The sequence below is a fragment of the Rattus norvegicus genome, chromosome 13, assembly GCF_021556685.1.
Source record: "Rattus norvegicus strain SHRSP/BbbUtx chromosome 13, alternate assembly SHRSP_T2T, whole genome shotgun sequence".
NCBI classification, from domain to species: domain Eukaryota; kingdom Metazoa; phylum Chordata; class Mammalia; order Rodentia; family Muridae; genus Rattus; species Rattus norvegicus.
The window spans coordinates 76,784,955-76,810,375 of NC_141546.1; the positions used below are offsets into that span (position 1 = coordinate 76,784,955).

The window sequence follows — 25,421 nt, forward strand, 5'->3', positions numbered from 1 at the left end:
AACAATCATTTTCCCCAAAATCAATACTTATAAAGCTTTGGGACTTGTTTTTATCTTTGTAAATAATATGCCATGGTCTGTTATTCAATATTGCAAAAGAGAAGGTTGCTAACCTTTATGTACTTGATGAACATCTGAAGCAGGAGAAAGGAAAAGAAAAAGGAATCAGTTGCAAAGTCTGGATCACATGCCATAAGTAACAAGTATCTGCAACCCACATGTATGAAGTGTAGAAGCAACACATTGTGACAGATAAGATTGTAGTACTCCTAATTCTTTGTAGAGCCAAAAGCTATAATTTGCACTTTTTACCATAACAACTGAAAAGCACACTCTAAATACATGCAATAGATTAGCTGTAAGCTAATAAAGTAGAATGATCTTTAATGCATTGTTAATACTTCCCATGTTAGATAGAAAAAGATGGTTCCTAGAAACCATGTCTTATGTTAAATATTACAGCCATGTAAAGTGTATGTATCTACAGTTAAATGTATATATTAATAAACAAACTAATTTATTAAGTTTTTCTGTGGTTTTAAAATATTGTACCCAATGTATTTCAGGGAAGGTATAAATTCTGGCATTCTACTGTTTCATATATAACTAATACAACTGAAAGATGCTTTACTTACAAAATGCAAGTTTTAAAAAGTAATTTGTATATTTGTATTACTTTAGGTGAGCAAATACTCAGGTAAGAATTTGTGCGCATATGTAGCATCCGTTACTACAAGCAAATGGCTTTTAGACATGTCTATAGTATAGATGGTTTTTCCAAATAAAGCAGTTTTACATGGCAAGTTTTACACCAAGAATATCAACTTCAATTCAATATAGAATCCAGCACTTTGATATTGAAATTAGGAATACTACAAGTTTACCCATTTGTAGAAATTAATTTAATTCATGCTTTTAAAGAGAGAGTAAAAAAACCCAGAAGACAAAATCAAGTAGCTATAAGTTCTCACAACTTAAAGAAAGCACAGGGGCTGGAGAGGTGGCTCAGCGGTTAGGAGCACTGACTGCTCTTCCAGAGGTCCTGAGTTCAATTCCCAGCAACCACATGGTGGCTCACAACTATCTGTAATGAGGTCTGGCGCCCTCTTCTGGTGTGTCTGAAGGCAGCGACAGAAACTCACATAAAGTCAATAAATGCTACTTAAAAAAAAAAAAATAAAGAAAGCACAGAAATTAGAAGTTCTGCAATTCCAAAAGGTCTTGTTATTAACAGCATGGTACTTTAAGATCTGTCCAGTATTTTCTAGCAAAGAAAAAGGGGTTCAGGAAAGAGGCACAGACACTTCCATGTATTATTTCAGGTCAGCTCGAGTTGGTGAAGTAAGCAATGGGAATATTTAAAGTGTCTAAAGTTTTATCTGAAACTGCTAAGTGGGCAGTTTCTTTAATTATAAAAAGGAAGAGCCATGAGTAAATGGATATTAAAGCTGAATCAATTATCTAGGAATAAGATTTTAACTAATTAAAAAAAAAATCAGACCTCCTTAAAAGATTCCAATGGTGGCAAGGTTTTAAGTTTCAAAACAGAACACACTAGTTGGGTGACAGTTTACAGGTCTACAGTCTGCTGAGCATGGGGCTGCATGACTCTAGTTCACACACAAGGGCAGCAGTGCCTGGTGAGTTAAGCCAGGGTAGGCTCCGTGAATCTCTGCCTCAAAAGCAAGACTTGTAACTTGGGGTTTACTAAAGCCAAAAAAAAAAAAAAGAAGTTTGGTCTAGAATACCAAGAATACAAAAATGTCAGAATACCAGTTGTCTATAAAATAAAACAGCCTCTTAGTTTCTCTGTTTCCTAAGTGAGCAGGGTGAATAACTAGAATATTTTCATGACAGAGCATAGTCCTATGTGTATAAAGATTACCTTCACATATTTTGCATACATCTGTTCATCCAGGGGGAAACTTTGGACAGTCCGCTCATCTCTACCATGGAAAGTACCCAGCTTAATCCATTTATTTGTGGGATATCTAGAAAATGTAAAAATAAATTATCATGTAGAGTTTTTCTTCTCATTTAAATGACAGGCCCTTGATTCCACTTCACTGGGGAAGAGTTATTTGAAGAATCACATTAACAAGACAAGACAAGGAAAGCAAAAAGCAGGAGCAAGGCAACTTGAGGGTTTGGGAACAAAAGTAACCTTAAGATACCAGTAGAAAGACGAAGAGACTGTCACACACAAGCAGTGACGAGGAATGTGATGACCAAATGCACAAATTCAGTACTAGTAAAAAGCAGGTTAGAAAACAAATTGCCATATTTAAATAGACATCTTCCACAGCTAATTCCTTTAAAAGGAAATCTAGGATTCACACTCCAAACCTGCCATTGTTTATAACATCAAAAGAGCCCAAATTAATGAGTTATCTTTTCCTTGTCTTTAAAAAATATGCGTGCTTTAATTTTCCGAGCCAGATATTACCATCTGACATGTACAATATTAGGGGGAATAATCTGGAAAAAAAAGGTGAGTATCAAAATAGTACATGGAATTCTCAACACATTTTGAGAACTGGTTTCAAAAGCCATACAGATACAAAGATGACTCTGAGGAGGAGGAAGGCCCCTGAAAGACCACTGGAACTGCCATCGATTGACAGCAGCACAGAGGAGTCACAGAATCCTCTAGGGCACACACACTGATATACAAATAAACACCTCCACTGCAGGATAAAATTGAATTATAATTAAAATTGCTACACTTTAGGACAAAATATTCTCACGATATAAGAAATAAAAAGATACTCATTTTAGTAGAATAAAAAATTTACAGGAAAGGCTGAAAAGAATATATTAAAATGCTAAGAATGGTAAATTTAGGGTTGCCAAGAACAGAATATAGGTCTCTTTCTGACTTAAGATTTTCACTTCTTCCATAATCATGCAAGTAAAAAAGATTTTTAAAACACTTTACGAAAAACATACATTGCGATAGAAAATGAAGCTCTTATATATGTGTGTACATTTTCAATACATTTAATAATCCACAGGTTATCACAAACTAGTATTAAAAGTAAAACGATAGAAGACAACAGATTGGCATGTGAGCTTAATTTTTACTCCGAAATTCTATTATGGACTTTATAGAAAACAGTTTAAAAATTTACCTGTCACTGATAGAAACCAGAAAGTCTTTGGGAGTAGAAGAAAATAATTCATAATTTGCAATATCAAACTGTTTCACTTGAATTGGCTCACAAAGCTCAATAACAAACCTTCGAGAAGAAAATAAGACAATTATTTACATAAGCAATGAAAGCTTCATAGTAAACATCCGTATAAACCGACACCCACAAGCTACTGACAGGTACAAAGGAGGAGTGTTTGTAATCTAATGTGTCCACTGATAGAACGCCTACACCTTGTTCAGGACAGGCATTATCTAGTGAGAAGGAGAGAACATTGATATTTGCTCCTATGATATTCTTTTCTTAATGAAATGATTTTTACTGAAAACATTCTGTGATGTTATATACCGACAAGAATCTTTATCCATAGCTACTATGAAAATATCTCTTAAAATTATCTGAAGACAACAACTATCCCAAATACTACCCCAAATGTCCACCTCTGCATTAAAATTTTGCAAAGGCTACTAAGAAAAAGCAAAAATGTCAATTTATATATTCAGCTAAAAGTATTAAAAATTCTCTTTCCAGATAATGAAGCAACTAATGTTCATTAAGATTAAGGCCCATGTTTCAATTCCTAACACTTAAAGACAAAAACAGATAGATAGATAGATAGATAGATAGATAGATAGATAGATAGATAGATAGATAGATAGAAAGATAGATAGAGATAGATAGATAGATAGAAAGATAGATAGATAGATAGATAGATAGATAGATAGATAGATAGATAGATAGATTAGATTAGTTATGTGCAAGCCCTACTTAAGATGTCGTCACATTATGATCACTTAGGCAAAAAATATAATAACAGTATGTTTCCACAGACACAAAACTGCACAAAGCATCACATTTATGAAAAAAGAAACTCATGAATAACATTCAATTTTTTCATCAAATGTAATTTAATTTTCACTGATTCATTCGTTCATTTAGTGTGTATATATATGTGGCATCTTAAGACTACATGCAGGAGAGTTAGGTCTCCCCTTTCACCATGTTGGCCCCTGAGTCTGAACTCATGTTACTGTGCCTGACAAGTGCTTTCTTGACATGCTGAGTGATATTGCCAGAGTGGAATGAAATCAAAGATATTAAAATTAACTGTGTAATTTTGGAGAAAAGTAAAACTAAGTTCCAGGAGATGGTTAAAACAACAACAACAATCAGGCTTCAGAGAAAGGTGAAGAAAAGAGCTAAGTAACATTTATCAAATTCTCACTCTGGCTCAGATACTTTATTAGACAATTACATCTGTCCTCATACCAAACTGCAAAGAATATTATCTCTACAGAATCAATCACTGAACAGATACTAATTGAGTATTTCACATTTTTTCTTCTTTTAATAACAGAACCTCCCAGGCTGTAGCTAGAATATGGCTTTCTATCACAGACATTTTAGATAATGGGTTGTAACCACAACTGTCAAGTATAACTTTCAGGTTAACACCAGTTCCAGGGGATCTAATGCCTCTTCTGCCTTACTTACAACACCTAGCACATAATGTGGTACAAAGATGTACATGCAGGCAAAACACCCCTAAGACATCAAAAACTTAAAAATAACAATAAAGGTGCAAAGTTAGCACCATCTTTAAAATACATGAGCTGAAAATGTCATTCTTTTATTCAACAAGTTTCAAGGATGAATCACCATGCTGATGAAAAGATAAAATGTGATAGGGAGAATTAGAAATTTTTGAAGTGGGGTTGGGGATTTAGCTCAGTGGTAGAGCGCTTGCCTAGGAAGCGCAAGGCCCTGGGTTCGATCCCCAGCTCCAAAAAAAAAAAAAAAAAAAAAAAAAGAACAGAAATTTTTGAAGTATTATTTTATAGGAACACTATGTAGAATTTCCACACAGGGAAGCCCCTTGGCTTCAAAATTATTAGCAATAAAAAATACAAGGAGGTAGCTATCTATATATATGCATTATATATACATATATACATATATAAATATATATAAATAAGTCAAATGCATCTTCATATACGACAGCTTGAAAGAGGTGCTTACAAGAGTAATAAAAAACTGCTGAGGAATACATTTCAGAAAAGATACATGGAAAAAAGTTAACTATGTTAAACAATAAGAATGAACCTTATTTTACTGGTAATAAAATTCAGTATCTGTCATTTAAAGATTTAACACAATCTCAAATAAAATCTCCATATGGAAGTCAGGAATGCAACAAGAAACGTCTAAAAATAATAGTAATCAATCATAGGCACACACACACACACCAAAAAATAAAAAAATCAATGTACAAAAAAGTCCTAATATACAAAATTTTGCCCTACTAGACATGAAGATCTGTAAGACTAAATTGTGACACTGATACAAATAATGATAAACTGACCAATGAGGAGCAGCATTGTAACAAAAGTGCATGAGAGGAAAATTTGTACTAAAAAGTTTTAAGTTAAGAAACAGGGTGAATTACTGAATAAAAAATTACCCCAACAAGAGAACCAGTAAGTGGGGAATGAATTCTTCCTACACATGGAATTTCTTCTACAATGTAAGAAAAAAATTCCAGAGATGCCAAAATCAAGTTGAAAGTTCTATTAAAAGACACCATAAAGGGGTTGGGGGATGGCTGAGTTGGTAAAGTGCTTGTAACACAAACATGTATATATGCCTACATGTACGCATGGGCACTACTGTTTGCTGGTTCCCAGTGTCCAGAGGGGAGTTACAGATGTTTGTGAGCTGTCAAGTAGGTGCTTGAAAACAACCCTGGGTCTTCTGAAAATATAATAAACAATCCTAACCTCTGAGCTAGCTCTCCAGCTCCCTCAACTGGCTTTTAAACATGAACTTTTGAACAATAAAACAATGTAATAAACGTATTAATTCTCCCATAAACTGTTATGTCTATAGTAGTCATTAATCAAAGACTGAAAAAGCAGTGAAGCCAAAATAACAGAGTATTTCTTAGATGTCTTTCTCTTCTACATTCCTAATTACTGAATAGTCATTTTTACCTGTTTAAATCTCTTTCAGATATATTCCTCTCTTCTGCACCCAAACTGCAATTATTTAGCTCAAGGTCATGAGTTCAGACTGAAACTATGACAATAGTCTTCCATCTCATTTCTCTGCTTCGACTGCATTTTCCTGTAGAAGTCGTTCTTTGAAGACAAGCTTTCTTGAAATGCTAATGAAATAATGCCACTTCTGTATAAATGCTAACCTACCTGCCCTTTGGGGGGGGGGGTGCAGCGAACTTTATTGATGGTATTCAAGAGAGAAGGGAAGGGTCCCTAGGCCCCTCCTGTTATTATGGGGGTCTTTAAAACAGAACTGTAAAACTGGAGAATGCTCAGAGACAAAGTGCTTACCAGGCAAGTTTTAGGACAATTATTTAGATTCCCAGCACCAACGTAAAATCTGAGTGAGTGCAACAGCTGCCAGTAATCCCAGAAAATACTTGGAGCCAGCCGGCTAACTAGACTAGTGGGATCGGCAAACTCTGGGTTCAAGTAGAGACTGATCAAAGAAGACACACCTCCATCCACACAAACAAACATGTACTCCCATATACAAGCACATTGTGCAAGTGTGTGTGCCTGAGAGACAGAGACAGAGATGCATGCACACTGTCATGTTGAGTACATACAGTACCAAAGAGTCTGACTGTAGCCACATAGCTCGATTAATGCTCCAGCCTCATCATTACACTATTCTACTTGGACCTTCTTGTCACAATTAAATTGCTTCTACACAGTCATCCAGAAGATAGGTCCTATTAAAACATGGTGACCCAATAATCTACTACCTCCTGTATGTCCTTTAAGATTCAGTCCAGAAATCACCTAAGAATTTCTCCTTCATATCTAGCTCTTTGAGACAACCTAGTCTTCTGACCAAACCTGTCACTGTTAGCACTTCTATCTCCTTAAAAGAAAAGGCATCTTGTTCTTAATTTGGGAGTAATATCAATATTGATCAATCATAAATGCTTATTAAATTACACAAATATTTCAACCTTATCCCAATAAAGATGTTCACGTATAAAATATGCTTTGTAAAATTTTAATTACTTACCATATTTTAGTGCTGCAAGGATTCAGCATATAAAGATCCATATTTTCTATAAGAATAGCAGATGTGCTCTATTTCAAGAGGCAAAGAAAATAAAGAAAAGCAGCTTAAAAATACTTCAATTCTAAAATTTTGTGGAATTCCTGTACTTTTGACTTATAAAATGAAGCTAAGATAGAATACTTGTGGAGAAAAAATAAATGGTTAAAATTTACCAGTTAAGGCTATAATAGCATTAAATTAGCCTTATATCAACTTGCCCTTTTAAAAATTATAATGCCATTATAAAGGAGAATAATTTTTCATGAGCTATTTTTAAAGCTGCATACAGAATATTAAATTATTTTTAAAGGTGTAATGTTATCAACTAATATAACAAAAAATTTATACTATAAAATATTTAAAAGCATAATCTTATATTAATATGTTAAAAACAATTCATATTGTAATAGTTACTGTCACACCAATGTCTGCTTTTAATAAAATCACTAGTTTCTTAAATTTTCTTTTAAAAAAAGAAAACATATACTTTAAGTACCTTGGCTTCCGGATTAGCTGCCAAAATTTTGGCACCGCATTCTACAGAGGCATAATTATTTCTATTTTTCTGGACCTTTTTGGTGGCATGTGGACCTCCATTAGAAGATGGGTGCAACGACTGACCTGTAGACAGACCTTATTGTAAACACACACATGATGATTACGATTGAAGTACACCCTCGGCCCACAACGACTGACCTGTAGACAGACCTTACTGTAAACACACACGATGATTACGACTGAAGTACACCCTCACTCGGCCTACTGCAACACAATCATCTCAAAACTAACATGCTACTTTCCAGAAAGGAACAGGTTTTAATTCCTAAAAATATAGCTTTAAAATACATGAGAAACCCAAGCCAGACCTGGTGGCACATGCTCATAATCCAGCATTTGAGAGGCCATGCAAGGAGGGTTGCCATGAGTTTGAAGCTAGTCTGTATTCACAGCTAGCTCAAGCCAGCCAAAGTTACGTAGAGAGATTCTATCTCACAACTAACAAACTAGAAATTCAAACTGCTTTGACATATCTGGAATAAAAATTCCCAGTTCCTGAATTATGTCTAATAAAAGAACATAAAGATTTCCCATGAGAATACAGCCTTATTGGCTTTATGTTTTCTTCTACTTCTACGCCCAACATCAAGAATTCTTATCTCAGAATTATTATGAAAAAGGTTTAAAGCTTTCTGACTGAACTTTCTATGTCCCCACAGAAGTTTTCTCCCCACAGATTGGGAGTGATATTATTACTCTTATTATTTTACTATCATTAGATAATTGCTAACAACTGTGCACCAACAGTAAATGGCAGTATAATCAGCAGCAATGTGGTAATTCTATGATGAAGTTTTTAGAAATGTTATTTTATAATTAGAAAGAGAAAACATTTATTTAAACCACCTGCTCAAATAAAAAAAATTAAACTTCTGGTCTCCATTTGCCCCCAGAGTTAAGGCTGGGTCATAGCTCTCTATAACCAAATCCCGCCTGGAGAGAGCTGGATTCCCAGGAGTGCTGTCACTCCTAAGATCACAGGTGAGACCACCACTTTTGCTCCAATAACTGGACCCACCAGGAGCCCAAGGGCACAGGAACCATGGAGCGGTCTGGGACAGGATCCTTCTGGTCTCTGCCCCTGAGCTAAGGCTGCACCACAGCTCTCCATACCCAAGCACCCCCTGGAGAGAACTGGTGTCCCAGGAATGTTGTCTCACCTATAATCACAGCTCTCTGTACTCTATTACCTTCCAGAGAGAGGTGGTCTCCCAGGAATGCTGAAAAACCCAAGATCACAGGTGCACAGGAGGGACAAGTTCCAGTCAGAGACTGCCAGACCAACTAACACCAGAGACAACCAGATGTTAAGAGGCAAGTGCAAAAACATAAGCAACAGAAAATGAGGCTACTTGGCATCATCAGAATCCAGTTCTCCCACCACAGCAAGTCCCAGAAATTCCAACACATCAGGAAAGCAAGATTTGGATTTAAATCACACCTCATGATGATGTTAGATGACTTTAAGAAGGACAAATAAATACTGAAGAATGCAGGTAAACAAGGATTAACACAAAAATCCCTTAGAGAATTACAGGAAAACATGACCAAATAGGTGAAGGAATTGAACAAAACCATCCAGGATCTAAAATTGAAAACAGAAATAAAGAAATCACAAAGGGAACCAACCCTGGAGATATAAAACCTAGAAAAGCGATCAGGAGTTACAGATGCAAGCATCACCAACAGAATACAAAAGATGGAAGAGAGAATCTCAAGGGCAGAAGATACCATAGAAAACATTGTCACAACTGTCAAAGAAAATGCAAAATGCACAAAGATTCTAATCCAAAACATCTGGGAAAACCAAGACACAATGAGAAGATCAAACTAAGGATAATAGGTATAGAAGAGAGTGAAGACTCCCAACTTAAGGGGCCACTAAATATATTCAACAAAATTATAGAAGAAAACTTCCTTAACCTTAAGAAAGATATGCCCATAAACATACAAGAAGCCTACAGAACTCCAAATAGATTAGACCAGAAAAGATAATCTAGATAATCCATCACATACAAAACACCAAATGCACAAAACAAAGAAAGAATATTAAGAGCAGTAAGGGGAAAAGGTCAAGTGACATATAAAGGCAGACCTATCAGAATTACACCAGACTTCTCACCAGAGACTATGAAAGCCAGAAGATCCTGGGCAGATGTCATACAGACCCTAAGAGAACGCAAATGTCAGTCCAGGCTACTATACCCAGCAAAATTCTCAATTAACATAGATGGAGAAACCAAGATATTCCATGACTAAAACAAATGTGCACAATATCTTTCAACAAATCAAGCCTTACAAAGGATAATAGATGAAAAACGCCAACACAAAAAGGGAAACTATACCCTAGAAAAAGCAAGAAAGTAATTCTTCTTTCAACAAACCCAAAAGAAGATAGCCACATAAACATAATTCCACCTCTAACAACAAAAATAACAGAAAGCAACAGTCACTTTTCCCTAATATCTCTAACATTCAATGAGCTCAATTTCCCAATAAAAATGCATAGACAAACAGACTGGCTACACAAACACGACCCAGCATTTTACTGCATACAGAAAACACACCTGAGTGACAAAGACAGACACCACCTCAGAGTAAAAGGATGAAAAAAAAAAAAAAATCCTCCAAGCAAATGGTCCCAAGAAACAAACTCGAGTAGCTATTCTAATATTGAATAAAATCAACTTCCAACCAAAATTATCAAAAAAGGAGAGAAAGGACACTCCAAATTAGTCAAAGAAAAAAAATCTACCAAGATGAACTCTCAATTATGAACATGTGCTCCAAATACAAGGGTACCCACATTCATAGAAGAAACCTTACTAAAGCTCAAAGCACACACTGCACCTCACACAGTAATAGTGGAAGACTTCAACACCCCACTCTCTTCAATGTACAGATCAGGGAAACAGAACCTAAACAGAGAAACAAGGAAAGTAACAAAAATTATGAACCAAATGGATTTAACAGATATCTACAGAACATTTCATCCTAAAACGAAAGAATATACCTTTTTCTTAGCACCTCATGGTACCTTCTAAATTAACCATATAATCCGTAACAAAACAGGCCTCAACAGATAGAAGATGATAGAAATAATTCCACGCATCCTATCAGATTACCATGGACTAAGGCTGGTCTTCAATAACAACAGAAAGTTCACATACAAATGGAAGCTAAACAATGCTCTACTCAATGATAACTTGGTCAAGGAAGAAATAAAGAAATAAATTAAAGACTTCTTGGAATTTAATGAAAATGAAGGAGCGGAGTTGAGGATTTAGCTCAGTGGTAAAGCAAGTGCAAGGCCCTGGTTTCGGTCCCCAGCTCCGAAAAAAAGAAAAGAAAAAGAGAAAAAAAAAGAAAATGAAGGAACATACCCAAACTTATGGGACACAATGAAAGCAGTGCTAAGAGAAAAACTCATAGCTCTGAGTGCCTCCAAAAAGAAACAGGAGAGCACATATGTCAGCAGCTTGACAGCACACCTAAAAGCTCTAGAACAAAAAGAAGCAAATATACCCAAGAGGAGTAGAAGGCAGGAAATAATCAAACTCAGGGCTGAAATCAACCACGTAGAAACAAAAAAGAGCTATACAAAGAATCAACGAAACCAGGAGCTGGTTCTTTGAGAAAATCAACAAGATAGATAAACCCTTAGCCATACTAACCAGAGGGCACAGAGTATCCAAATTAACATCAGAAATAAAAAGGGAGACTAACAACACAAATGGAGGAAACACAAAAAATCATCAGATCCTACTACAAAAGTCTATACTCAACAAAACTGGAAAATCTGGAGGACATGGACAATTTTCTAGACAGATACCAGGTACCAAAGTTAAGTCAGAATCAGATAAACCATCTAAACAGACCAATAACGCCTAAAGAAATAGAAGTAGTCATCAAAAGTTTCCCAACCAAAAAGAAGCCCAGGACCAGATGGGTTTAGTGCAGAATTCTATCAGACCTTTAAAGAAGACCTACTATTAATACTCATCAAACTATTTCACAAAATAGAAAGAAACAGAAGGAATCCTACCCAATTCGTTCTGTGAAGCCACAATTACTCTTACACCTAAACCACACAAAGAACCAACAAAGAGAGAATATCAGACAAATTTCCCTTATAAATATTGATGCAAAAATACTCAATTAAAATTATTGCAAACTGAATCCAAGAACACATCAAAATGGAAATCTACCATGATCAGTAGGCTTCATCCCAGGGATGCGGGGATGATTCAATATATGGAAAGCCATCAACGTAATCTACTATATAAACAAACTCAAAGGGAAAAACAAAAAACCACATGATCATCTCATTAGATGCTGAGAAAGCATTTGACAAAATTCAACACCCTTTCATGGTAAAAGTCTTAGAAAGATCAGGAATTCAAGGCCCATACATAAACATAGTAAAAGCAGGGCTAGAGAGATGGCTCAGCAGTTAAGAGCACTGACTGCTCTTCCAGAGGTCCTGAGTTCAATTCCCAGCAACCACATGGTGGCTCACAACCATCTGTGATAATGGGATCTGATGCCCTTTTCTGGTGTGTCTGAAGACATCTATAGTACACTCATATACATAAAATAAATTTTAAAAAATAGTAAAAAGCAATATTCAGCAAACCAGTAGCCATTATCAAACTTAATGAAGGGAAACTTAAAGCAATTCCCACTAAAATCAGGGACTAGACAAGGCTGCCCTTTCTCTTCCTATCTATTCAATATAGTACTTGAAGTCCTGAGCAACTGGACAACAAAAGGATGTCAAAGGGATACAAATTGGAAAGGAAGAAATCAAAATATCACTATTTGCAGATGTATGATAGTATACTTAAGTGACCCCAAAATTCCACCAGAGAACTCCTAAACCTGACAAACAACTTTAGCAAAGTGGCTGGATATAAAATTAACTTAAATAAATCAGTAGTCTTTCTCCACTCAAAGGCTAAACAGGCTGTGAAAGAAATTAGGAAAACAACACCCTTCACAATAGTCACAAATAATATAAAATACCTCAGTGTGACTCTAACCAAGGAAGTGAAAGATCTGTATGACAAGAACTTCAAGTCTCTGAAGAAAGAAATTGAAGAAAATCTCAGAAGATGGAAAGACCTCCCATGCTCATGGATTGGCAGAATTAATATAAAAGTGGCCATCTTGTCAAAAGCAATCTAATGATTCAATGTAATCCCCATCAAAATTCAACTCTATTTTCCACAAAGTTAAAAAGAGCAATTTGTAAATTCATTTGGAATACCAAAAGACCCAGGATAGCAAAAACTATTCTCAACAATAAAAGAACTTCTCAGGGAATCACCATCCCTGACCTCAAGCTGTATTACTGAGCAATAGTGATACAAACTGTAATGGTATGGTGCAGAGACAGGCAAATAGATCAATGGAATAGAACTGAAGACCCAGAAATGAACCCACACACCTATGGTCACTTGACCTTTGACAAAGGAAATAAAACCATCCAGTGGAAAAACAACAGCATTTTCAACAAAGGGTGCTGGTTCAATTGTAGATCAGCATGTAGAAGAATGCAGATCAATCCATGCTTATTACCCTGTACAAAGCACAAGTTCAAGTGGATCAAGGACCTCTACTTAAAACCAGATACACCCAAATTAATACAAGAGAAAGTGGGGAGGAGCCTGGAACACATAGGCACAGGGAAAAATGTCCTGAACAGAAGACCAATGGCTCATGCTCTAAGATCAAGAATTGACAAATGGGACCTCATAAAACTGCAAAGCTTCTGTAAGGCAAAGGACACTGTCATTAAGACAAAATGGCAATCAACAGATTGGGAAAAGATCTTTACCAACCCTACATCCAATAGAGGACTAATATCCAAAATATCCAAAGAACTCAAGAAGAGAGCCAAATAACCCTCTTAAAAAATGGGCTACAGAGCTAAACAAATCGAATCAGTCTGGAAATCACTCTGGCAATTCCTCAGAAAAATTGGACATACTGCTACCTGAGAACCCATCTATACCACTCCTGGGCATACACCCAAAAGATGCCCCAACATATAACAAGGACACATGCTCCACTATGTTCATAGCAGCCTTATTTATAATAGCCAGAAGCTGGAAAGAACCAGATGCTCTTTACACAATGGAATTGTAATGGTACATTTACACAATGGAATACTACTCAGCTATTAAAATCAATGACTACATGAAATTCTTAGGCAAATGGATAGAACTAGAAAGTATCATCCTGAGTGAGGTAACCCAGTCACAAAAGAACATACATGGTATGCATTCACTGATAAATGGATATTAGCCCAAAAGCTAGAGTACCCAAGATACAATTCACAGACCATATGAAACTCAAGAAGAAGGAAGACCAAAGTGTAGATGCTTCAGTCCTTCTTAGAAAGGAGCAACAAAATACTCAAGTGAGATAGAGGGTGGGAAGTTCTTGGGAGGAAGAGAAGGGGGGAAGAGGGGGAAAAAAGGGGGTCAGGATCAGGTATAGGAGGAGGGGGGATGATATACAGAGGACCAGGAAATTGAACAGAGGTGTGTACCATGGGGAATGGATAACTTGGGGTAGCCACCAGCAAGTCCCAGATGCCAGGAAAGCAAGAGACTCCCAGGACCCAGTGGTTAAGAGATAGCTGAAATGCCCAACGAACAGGAGGGAGAACCTGTATAGACCATATCCAGAGGTTAGGCAAGGCCCCTGGTTGGGGGATGGGGCCTCCCACTCATCACCACATTTTTAACCCAGAATTGCTCCGGTCTAAAGAAATACAGAGACGGGGTTGGGGATTTAGCTCAGCGGTAGAGCACTTGCCTAGCAAGCGCAAGGCCCTGGGTTCAGTCCCCAGCTCCGAAAAAAAAAGAAAAAAGAAAAAAAAGAAATACAGAAACAAAGTGTGGGGCAGAGACTGAAGGAAAGGCCATCCAGAGACTGCCCCACCTGGGGATCCACCCCATATACACCATATACAGACACCAAACCTAGACACTACTGCAGACGCCTAGAAGTGCTTGCTGACAGGAGCCTGATATAACAGTCTCCTGAAGAGGCTCTGCCAGAGCCTGACAAATACAGAGGCAGATGCTCACAGTCAACCATTAGAATGAGTACAGAGACCCCAATACAGGAGAGTTAGAGAAAGGACTGAAGGAGCTGAAGAGGTTTGCAACCCATAGGAAGAAAAACAGTATCAACCAACCATACCCCCCCAGAGCTTCCAGGGACTAAACCACCAACCAAAGAGTACACATGGCTCAAGCTGCATATGTAACCGAGTATGGCCTTGTCAGGCATCAATGGGAGGAAAGGCCCTTGGTCCTGTGAAGGCTCAATTCCCCAGTGTAGGGGAATGCCAGGGTAGGGAGGCAGGAGTCAGTGAGTGGGTGGGGGAGCACCCTCATAGAAGCAGGGGGAAGGGAGAAGGAGATATTGGTTTTCTGGAAAGAAAACTGGGAAAGGGGATAGCATTTGAAATGTAAATAAGTAAAATATCCAATAAAAAAAATTTTGGGGGGTTGGGGATTTAGCTCAGTGGTAGAGCGCTTGCCTAGCAAGCGCAAGGCCCTGGGTTTGGTCCCCAGCTCCGAAAAATAGAAAAGAAAAAAAAATGTTTTTAAATTCCAATGCTTTCTTACTTTTTTCTTTCTCTACTTCCATAACTTTCTTCTTCCACTCATCAAATGTGGGTATATCTTCTGGGTCTTTGGGACTTGTAACAGATGTAGGGTCAGTTTCTCGTGGTTTTGTATAATCAGAGCTCTGAAAGAAATGTACCCCCCCAAAATAATTAATAATGAAGCTGAGCACAAATGCTTCTTTAACAATAAATAAAAGTTTAATTTTATAATGAATACTATTTAAAATGAAATATTGATTTACTTAAAAATTCAAATTCACGTAAAAGAACTGAAACTTTAAGCACCAAAAAATTATGTTAATAATATAAATATAACTTATTTTAAAACAAAACAGAATGCTATATCCTAATCAAATTCATTACTCAGCAGAGTATACTTATAGTACAACCTCCCTTAAATCTAAGTCATACTTACTTATCAAAATAGTAATTTTAGATTAGCATATTGTTTTCCAAAATCGTTAACAAGTATCATATGCATAAAAATTTTAAAGTAGATTTTTTTTTTCTTTTCTTTTCTTCAGAGCTGGGGACCGAACCCAGGCCTTGTGCTTGCTAGGCAAGCGCTCTACCACTGAGCTAAATCCCCAACCCCTAAAGTAGATGTTTAAAATGTTATTTTAAAAGCCCAAGACTTAATGCTTTAAAAGAATATAGAAATTGTGTTACGTGCTAGTAAAAGGATTTATTTTTTTAAAAAAATAGATATATGGAATGCACTTTTAAAACCTTGGTGCACTGGTTCTGTAGATTTAAAAATAAAATGAAGATTATAGGCTGGATGAAACAAGCCTCGAGAATGAAGTACTTAAAATGCATTTAAATAGCAAACAAATGAATGTAAAGAATAACTGAAAATAAGCAGTGAAAGGAGTAGAAGCAATAAATTCAACAAAAAGAAAATGCAATCATAAAATAATCATGAGAAGGTATGGAGAGCAGAGGTGCAAATAATATCAGTTTGTGGAGATTATAGTGTGACAGTTGGGCAAAGTGTTACATATCTAATGCATTATGGGGAATCTATCAGATTGCTGAAGGAGTGTTAAAATACAGTATTAGCAAGATCTACAGACCCACTAATTCCACACCATGTGCAATGTCAATAGACATGTGCATAACTGCACAGTGCAGTGCTACTTCTAATACAGGGAAATCAGAAACTTGACTATTCCTCAAATGAATAATTGTAGGAGAATAACTATCAACATTAACAGACCAATCTCTTACATAAAAACCTAAATAAATGCATGAATGTTATTACAGACTGTTTCAAAGTAAGTCACCAAATGCATGACAGCATTGTCTGAAGAGAAGCTATAACTGCTACACTATGTTTTTTCTTAAGCAGAGTAATTTACTTACTTATTCATTTCATCGTTCAACAATTTATATATTATAAAACAAAACAAAAACTTAATATGTTTATTAATAAAGCCTGTTTAAAGAACTAAGTCTGGTAAATAATTTAGTGATTATAAAAGTTCACTTGGTTGAGATAATAAAGACCCCACTCCCAAAAGAAAATAACATATAACTCTAAGATCCAGGTAACAAAGTTTCTCTCACCAATTTAGAAATCCAAACAAAACCATAAAACCAATTTGTAATGCACTGTGTACAAGCACTGTGTGTATCTTCATGCCAAGGTCCTGCAAATTGTCTGAATAATGCATGCTTCAATCTCCTTGTATTAGAGAGCAAAGTGCTTACATGAACTTAACTGGGCAGAATTATCCTGAACTGGACACTCATGTGTTATTTCTGACTACCTTTTAGGGATACTAATTTGCTCAGGAAGTAATTATATACTTAATTAAAATGTCATTCTTCTACCTATTAGCACAGGCAGTTGGCTAATAGTTGAGAAGCAGTAAATGTAAAAGAGAGCCAACTATCAAGCTTCGATTCGTACCTGAGACTACAAGGGCTCCAAAGGAGACATGTTCTAGTGTTTGCCTACTTTTCCTTACAGGTGTGATATCTGACAACTGAACTTTAACAACTCTCGATCAGGTTCCACTGGAATTAAAATGAGTTCTTTAAAATACCAGACTATCACTTCTCGGCCTTTTGGCTAAGATCAAGTGTAAAATACCAGACTACAAAACACTGAGTTTCTATGGTCTAGGAAGCCCACAGACACACACAGTTAGTCCTATGAGTAGAACAAAGCTCTGTAACATAAGTTAGGAAGTTTAAGTGAAAATTCACTAAAAAGAATGGAACATCCCAAACTAAAAGGAATAAATAAGAAGGTGTGCTTGGCATTTTAAATTACTCTTTCATTTGATTTATTTTGCTTTCACGTTGATGAAAACATCTCACTAGTTCTTTCTTACCAGAGGGGTCCTAACAACCCCTCAGGAGATGTGTTTACTGGGCTCTTCTAGGCAGTTAAAGTAGACTTCAGAGAGAGTAAAGACAACTGCTTCACTATAATAAACTCCATCTTTATTGTAAGAATAGTTTCAAGACAGTGGTTTAGCATCCAGTTGTACCTTGCAGTAAGTAACAAAACCAAAAATGTGCTCTTAAAATATTCTAGCTGAGTAGCATATATTTGCTCTCACTGAATTAAATGCTATTCTTCAACTTAATGGCTGTGGTATATCTAGAGATCGAAAACACCGCCTAAGCAGAATTTTACTTATATTGCCCCAAAAAGCTGAAGGTGGGCAGAAAGTCATATAATTATATATAAAACCCAAGAGAATCCATTCCGGAACACCTTTATACATAAATACTAGACAGAACATCATGAAGTAACTACTTGCTATATACAGAAGCAGAATTCATCAGTTTTATGACTAATACCCCTAATTTTATAAAATATGTTTAGCAATTTTCTTCAAGATTGCACTCCTAAAGTACATTACATAAAAGAGTACTAGCCAGCCAAGCTCACACACTAACCTCATTTTTTAAAGTATCTGAAGCATTCAATGCAGACTTTGGATCACCGCCATCTTGTTCACTCACTGAAACTTTTGATTCAAACTCTGATTTTGTTACTTTTTCTTTGCCATGTGAAGACGACACGTTCTCTATATGTTGGCCAACAAGGCTATTTAAAAGCAAAAGATATATTAAACATATTTTAGCTGGAGAGGAAGCTTTTACACAATTGTTATGATTACCACACACAAGGAACAACTAAACAGAAGCACAAAGAGATAAAATTCCAGTAATAAAAGTAAAATGAAGTTTGTACCAAACATCTTTTTAAAAAATTACACCGCAGTTATTGTAGAATCATATCACTAATCAGATGTGCTAGTGCAGGTCTCTAATCCCAGCATTTGGAAGGCTGAGGCAGGAGAATCCTGAGATAGAAGCAAGCCTGGGTTACCCAAAAAGTTCTAGGTTAGCCTAGGCGGTCTACACAAAAAGACACTGTCATGATAAAAAAGCAGAAAGAGCCACAGCTAAGGGAACTACTCAGACCCACCTCTCCGGTGCACTGACGAAAGCAGGCTGCTCCACGGAAGCATCTGCGTCCGCAGCCTCCCCAGCATCACAGTCAGCTTCAGGCTGCTCTGTGTCACCTGGCTTGGCTACAGATAAAGTACCAGAGTTTTCTATTTCACTAAATGAGGAAAGAAAAAATGATAATCCAATGATTTAATAGACTTAATATACATTTAAATTCTAATGATGTTGAAACATAACTTAAGCCCAAGAAAGAATAATAAAAATTTACAGAATGTTTTAAGAATTATTTTTAAATAGGGCACAATGGCACATGCTTTTAATCCCAATACCTAAGAGGCCAAACAGCAGGACTGAGAGGTCACAGACAGCCTGGGATATTTACTTTAAATCTGAACAACCAACTGTTGACTGATCTATGGGTGTCCCTTCACCTAACACACTATAGAACTTTATAACAAAATATTAAATGAATATTTGGCCAGCTAAAAATAAAAACTTTTTTTCTAAGTATATCTTCTCTAAACATTCGATTTCTGCTGCTATTGAATCTAATACTGTTGAAATCAGCAAAATCTACCAGTTATTTCAAGCTATCTCAGTGAAGCTTTACTGTACTTTTACTATTATAAGTGTGCCAATATTTCAGTATTTCCCTTCCCTTATAATTTACCAATCAGTAATTTTTAATTTAATTTAATTTTTTACTTATTCACTTTATATCCCACTCACTGCCCTCTCCCATTCACTCCCTCCAACAACCTTTCTCCCTTCCTCCTTCCCTTCTCCTCTGAGCGGTGGGGGTTCCCTTGGGTATCCTCCCCCCACCTTGGAACTTCAAGTCTCTGCAAAGTGAGGTACTTCTCCTCTCTTGCTGAGGCCAGACAAGGCAGCCCTGCTACTAGAACATATCCCGTGTACAGGTAACAGCTTTTAGCATAGCCCCTGCTCCAGTTTTTCAGGATTTTTTAAAAAATTTTTTCCAATCAATAATTTTTAATAAGATGAGAGAATAAGAGCATACTGTTCAGATAAATAGTATCTTAATTAGTTTCTGAAATACTATCTAGACTCTTCTTAGCATATTTTCTGTTCCCTTTTCCATAACTGAGCAACATTCCCAAATGAAACCATCTTTGTGCAAACTCTATCAGCCCAGTTCCTTATATTCTTGAAGAATACAGATATTTAATACCTGACTCTATTGCAGTAAAAAGATTTTTAGAAGTGGCAATAAAGTAGCACTTATTCTTACTCTGAACCAAACACTCTTTTACGTGCTTACTATTATTGATTCTCTCAATAAGTAAATACTTAATGAGTATTAAGTGAGGGTGTTTGACTTTTCTCTCGGCATTACAAATGAACTCAGAAGCACAGAACTGATTTGCTAAACTAAAGATGACTTAAGCTTAAGTATTTCAAATGTTATTAAATTAGAAAAAGACAGCTAGTCACACAAACACATGACTATTACTGGAATGCTGGCAACACCTGATGGAAATAAACTGACATTTGATTTTTGAGTAACTACACAGATTTTTTTAAATGTACAATTTCTCTTAAGTAGGACCTATGCAATGCGGAGACTCAGTAGAATCAATTCTATTCATCTACTGAGCTGAATGAATAAGCTCACTATTAAGATTATATTCAACATACACAAGTAAGACATTGATACAATAAATTATGACTGTTATCTAGCCCAAATATCAGATGTGAATATCTTAAGGCGTTTTATTAAAAAATGTTTCTAATTTGCTGTGTTTGCTTTTTCCCCCACTCTTCCCCCTTCATAATGACTTACTCAAGCTTTGAGATTGGAGTCGTTTCTGAGGTAGATGAACTGGAACTATTTTCGATGTTTTCACTGCCTACAACTACACTGGAAGACTCTTCATGCGAATCAACTGTAGGGAGTGCTTCAACCACAGGTAGACTTAACTTCGCTGTTTCCATATTCTGTTTTTTAAAGGGTTATATTAAATGTTAAGATTAATAAGTTACTTTTGAAAGCTGAAAAATGACTATATGATGTTCATAATCTAAGGGCATTTTGTCCAATGGTAAAGTGCTTAATACGCATAGACTGCAATCCTGGGTTTAATTCTCCAGAGCTAAAGATAATTACTTAAAACAAATACTTTTACACGCACACACACACACACAAACACAAACACAAAAACACACACACACACACACACACACACACAAAATCCTTTCTTTCAACATTACTACCCTTAGAATTTTATTTCATATTCTAATACAGAACCTGCACATTTTTCATAAATTAGCAGACACGGCTGTATTAGATTCTACAAGTAATTCCATTTCTATTTAATACTGTGCTACTAGTAACTATGGAATCCTATGTAAATATATAAAATGGTATGATACAGTTCTTTTATCCCTAAAGTGTTTATGGAAAACTGTGTATCAACAAATAAGAATATAAGATATGCACAAGTATTACAACACAATAAAGAATTTGCTTTTCTTTCGGTCTTAAATGTTCTAGATCATTCACCCCTCAGAAATCGACTGAACAGCTACTCAGATCTGAAAACCTTTATCAGCTCCAGCCATGCTGGAATTTGCCTGCTCCCTTCCTTTGTGCTTCCACTGTTCCATACTCAGTGTCATCACAGCACCCATGGTAGTCAACTGGTATTCTCTGTCTTCCCATTGTTTTCGATTACAATAAAAATGTATTAAATAAGGAGAATGTTCTCTTGATTCTAATAGTCCCAGTATTTAGCACATAATGCACTTAAAAGTATAACAAAGAATAACAAGTAAGAAAAATTCACACCAAGTTCAAGGAAAGAAAAACTATGAACTACTACGGACTGGATGAGATAGGCTTTGAAAATTAGGTGAGCCAGTTTGGGAGCAAAAAGAAGACACAAGACAATGTCAACAGTATTCAAAATGTGATCATTTGGAGAACTAGTAGAAGTAAAATTTTTACAAATAACAGTGGTTTGTTTTTAAAGGTAGAAATCTTTAGGAAAGGACATTATCAAATACTGTATTATTTCACACATATTCAAAGTTTTAAAAAGTGGTATTTTACATTCCTGTTAAACTCAGTCCTTAAACTTCAACATGTATTTTGTACTTAACAGTAAATCTTACCAATCACTCACATTTCGAAAGCTCCATAGGCAAAGGACCTAATGACTACTATGCTATTAACACAGGAATAAGAGATGCTACACAATTTCAAAACATTTGCAATAAAAGCTTCTAGACCAGTGGTTCTCAATCTTCCTAATGCTGCAAACCTTTAATATAGTTCTTCATGTTTTGGTGATCCCCAACCATAAAGTTATTTTGCTACTACTTTATAACTGTAATTCTGCTACTGTTAAGAATCATAACAAATATCCGATATGCAACCCCTGTGGGGATCAAACCCAAGGCTGAGAGCCACTATTCTCGACTTCAATTACAGGAGCTTCAGGATAGTCCTGTAATTAGAAAGGCAACAGACAGCAGTCTTTTAGTCTGCACCTAAATCTTTGGCAAATATTTTCCAAATCTAATAAAATGAAACTCCCTCATTCTGAGATGAACATTTTTTAAATAATTATTTATTTTATGTATATGAGTATATTGTAGTTGTCTTCAAACACACCAGAAGAGGGCACTGGATCCTATTATAGACAGTTGTGAGACACCAACTGGTTGGGGGGAAGAGCAGTCAGTGATCTCAACCACTGAGCTATCTCTCTAGTCCCAAGATGAACATTTTTAATCTATAAAATGTTTTGTTTTTTCTTAATCTTTCTGTCTCCATATCAAATATCCCTAGTTCTTTCAACCTCTTAGGTTAAATGGTTTCCAGATGTATCAGCATTCTACTAGGTTTATAGTATTTATTCACTATTTTAGTAACTGCCATATTTCAGGTGCATAAAATAGAAAACAATACTTAGAATGGAGAAAAAGGGCAAACTATTTTAATGTATTCTTTATATCCTATGTAACTTTAAATACTGATTTCAAAATGCTCTATGTGCTACATACAACTACTTCTGATGCAATATAAGCAGATCAGAAAAAAGATATGGTACCTAAAAATCAGAAAATATATATTTTGATGAGTCAAAAAATAGAACTTAGGAAGAAATATTTGCACTCAAGTTTGACCTTTTAGAAAATAGCCATATTATTAAATCTTTACTTTTTCATCTTCATAAAATCTGTACTACTATTAACATGCAAATAATTTTACATTCCATTGTATGGTACTTTACAGTGAAGAAAATATAATAACAAATAACATGTTGACTAAACAAAGGCATCCAATACTGTGCCAAAAAAAAAAAGAAAAAGAGACCATAAGGTATACTATTAAAAGCAAAAGCAGTATATAGCTTACTTGTTCATCCACAGTGTAGTCATCTTTTAATTTATTTTCTTCTGGAGATATAGTTAAATATGAATTTGATTTTTCTGATACTTTAGCATTACTAGGTTCTTCTCTTTCATTCTACATGGTGACAAAGAAATGACTGGTAAAATTATTTTATATAAATAAGTAAATAAGTAAATAAATAAGTGTAGTTATCAAAACTATCTCCTTCTTTGCTATAAACCAGTCTTTAATACATCTGCTTCTCAACCTCATTTACATGTTTATTTTCTACCTCCTTCCATCCCTCTCCTTGTCAACATACTTAAAATATAAAAACCTCATCTGATAGCTTAATGAGCACATCCTATATTAAGTATTATGTACCAGACACCGAGTGAAGACTTCCGTAATTGCTTGGAATATATATGGTTTTGTTTCATTTATCTTTTGACACACACACAGGTTTATTTTCTAAACCTGTGTCTTCAAATGTGTTTCCTAAAATATACATATCATAAAAGCAAAGTTCACAATCACCTTTTTTTTAACCTGAGCTTATCTACCACATACAAAATATTGAAATGTTTGCTGAAAGAATTTTCCCCCACTTAATGTTTACTTATAATGTTTTTGTAACATTTGGTATGTAAATATCTCATCAAGGAAGAAGTTAGAGATAAGTTTTACTGATTGTGGATAAAAGCATTACATTTTATGGTTTTGTTTTTTAACAATATAATTGGATTCTTTTTTTTAAAGATTTATTTATTTGTTTGTTGGTTTAATAGATTTGAGTACACTGCAGCTGTCTTTAGACACACCAGAAGAGGGCATCAGATCTCATTACAGATGGTTGTGAGCCACCGTGTGGTTGCTGGGAACTGAACTCAAGACCTCTGGAAGAGCAGTCAGTGCTCTTAACCACTGAGCCATCTCTCCAGTCCCCTTATATTTTCTTTTTAAAGAAATATTTAAACAAATTATCAAAAATTTGTATCTTCCATCCCAGATATAAATTCTATACAACTCAAAAATTAAACAATCCAGTCCAAATATTATATCTCAAACCTCCAAATATGTAAATAAGAGTCTGTCATGATGCACAAGCGCACACAGCTGAGGAACAACATGAAAATCTCATGAAGGGAAAAGTACATTCTGCTGTATCTGTATAATAAAGGTCATGTGCATATATATACATATACTATTTTAATAACTGCCATATTAAATGAATATATGTGATATATATGTATGTATGTATGTATATGTATATCTCCTTGGAGAAGAAAATCACTTTGTGAAACATTTTTATGTTATTATAACAGAAATCAAAATATTAATCCTATTTAAAAGTGTACCTATACCTACAAGAAAACATTTGAACACTCACAAGAAGCAGTAAACATGGCTCCTTTGGGGATGGGAAAAGTATATATAAAGAAAACTGATTTATAATCAGCCAAGTTACTTCTGTAATTTAAAATACAGAAAGTTGGAGACAGACAAATAGAAATCAGTATTTACCTTTAGCATTTCAAGTAGTAAAATTATGATTTTAAAATGATCAGGTGTTTTATGTCTACTCACTGTACTTAATTATATCCAAGGAACTACAAAGCCTCCAACAGCAAACTCTCCATGCAACACTCATTGCTAATTGCTTTTAATTTGTAAGAGCAGATTTCATTGCAGCAATAAAGGAGCAAGAATATACATCACACTTAGCATATAGTATGTTACCAAAATTAGAAATAACAAGCAACAAAAATATACAAACATCTCTGAGCTACCTTAATATCAGAATTACCTCTGTAGCCCTCATAACAATAGAAAAGAAATCTCCACGTATTTGTAGCCTAGTATTTCTCAAGTTACCTTCATTCTAAATTAAGACAGTCTTAGAAAGCAGGCTGTCAATCCATTTAAGGTACCTTTTTCTGGAACTGTATGTCTTCACTTCCTACTGCACAATTATCATCTTGAGAATAGTATGATGTTGAAGCTGAAGAACTCTCTTTACAGCATACATGCCAACTTGGAAGCCTGCAGACACCCACCACCAGCAACAATGAACAGAAGGAAAATTAAGTAAAGATCCTTTTTATGGACTACAGCCTCAGGCAGTAAAATACAAGCTCTTATCCTATTATGCTCGAGAACACCTTAGAGTATTGCT

The 25,421-nt window shown here is 35.5% G+C and overlaps 1 protein-coding gene across 17 annotated transcripts in view; it reads right to left on the reverse strand.

Annotated features, from left to right (window-relative positions):
* Positions 1–25,421, reverse strand: part of Suco (SUN domain containing ossification factor) — a 65,107-nt gene that overhangs the window by 27,242 nt on the left and 12,444 nt on the right. For 3 of the 17 annotated variants that reach the window (XR_015635278.1, XM_087581240.1, NM_199403.4), the window contains exons 2-12: positions 25,177–25,288; positions 23,270–23,380; positions 20,690–20,844; positions 18,902–19,039; positions 18,367–18,517; positions 15,449–15,572; positions 7,741–7,865; positions 7,206–7,273; positions 3,132–3,239; positions 1,886–1,991; positions 114–134 (exon numbers count right to left, since the gene is read on the reverse strand). Coding sequence is in view for 13 of the 17 variants with exons in the window: in XM_087581240.1 (XP_087437366.1) it covers positions 114–134; positions 1,886–1,991; positions 3,132–3,239; positions 7,206–7,273; positions 7,741–7,865; positions 15,449–15,572; positions 18,367–18,517; positions 18,902–19,039; positions 20,690–20,844; positions 23,270–23,380; positions 25,177–25,288 (1,219 nt within the window). In the remaining 4 variants the exon portion in view is untranslated. Of the gene's footprint in view, positions 1–113; positions 135–1,885; positions 1,992–3,131; positions 3,240–7,205; positions 7,274–7,740; positions 7,878–15,448; positions 15,573–18,366; positions 18,518–18,901; positions 19,040–20,689; positions 20,845–23,269; positions 23,381–25,176; positions 25,289–25,421 lie in introns of all 17 variants that reach the window. The other 14 variants (XR_015635277.1, XM_087581239.1, XM_087581238.1 and 11 more) reach the window with 7 other exon arrangements.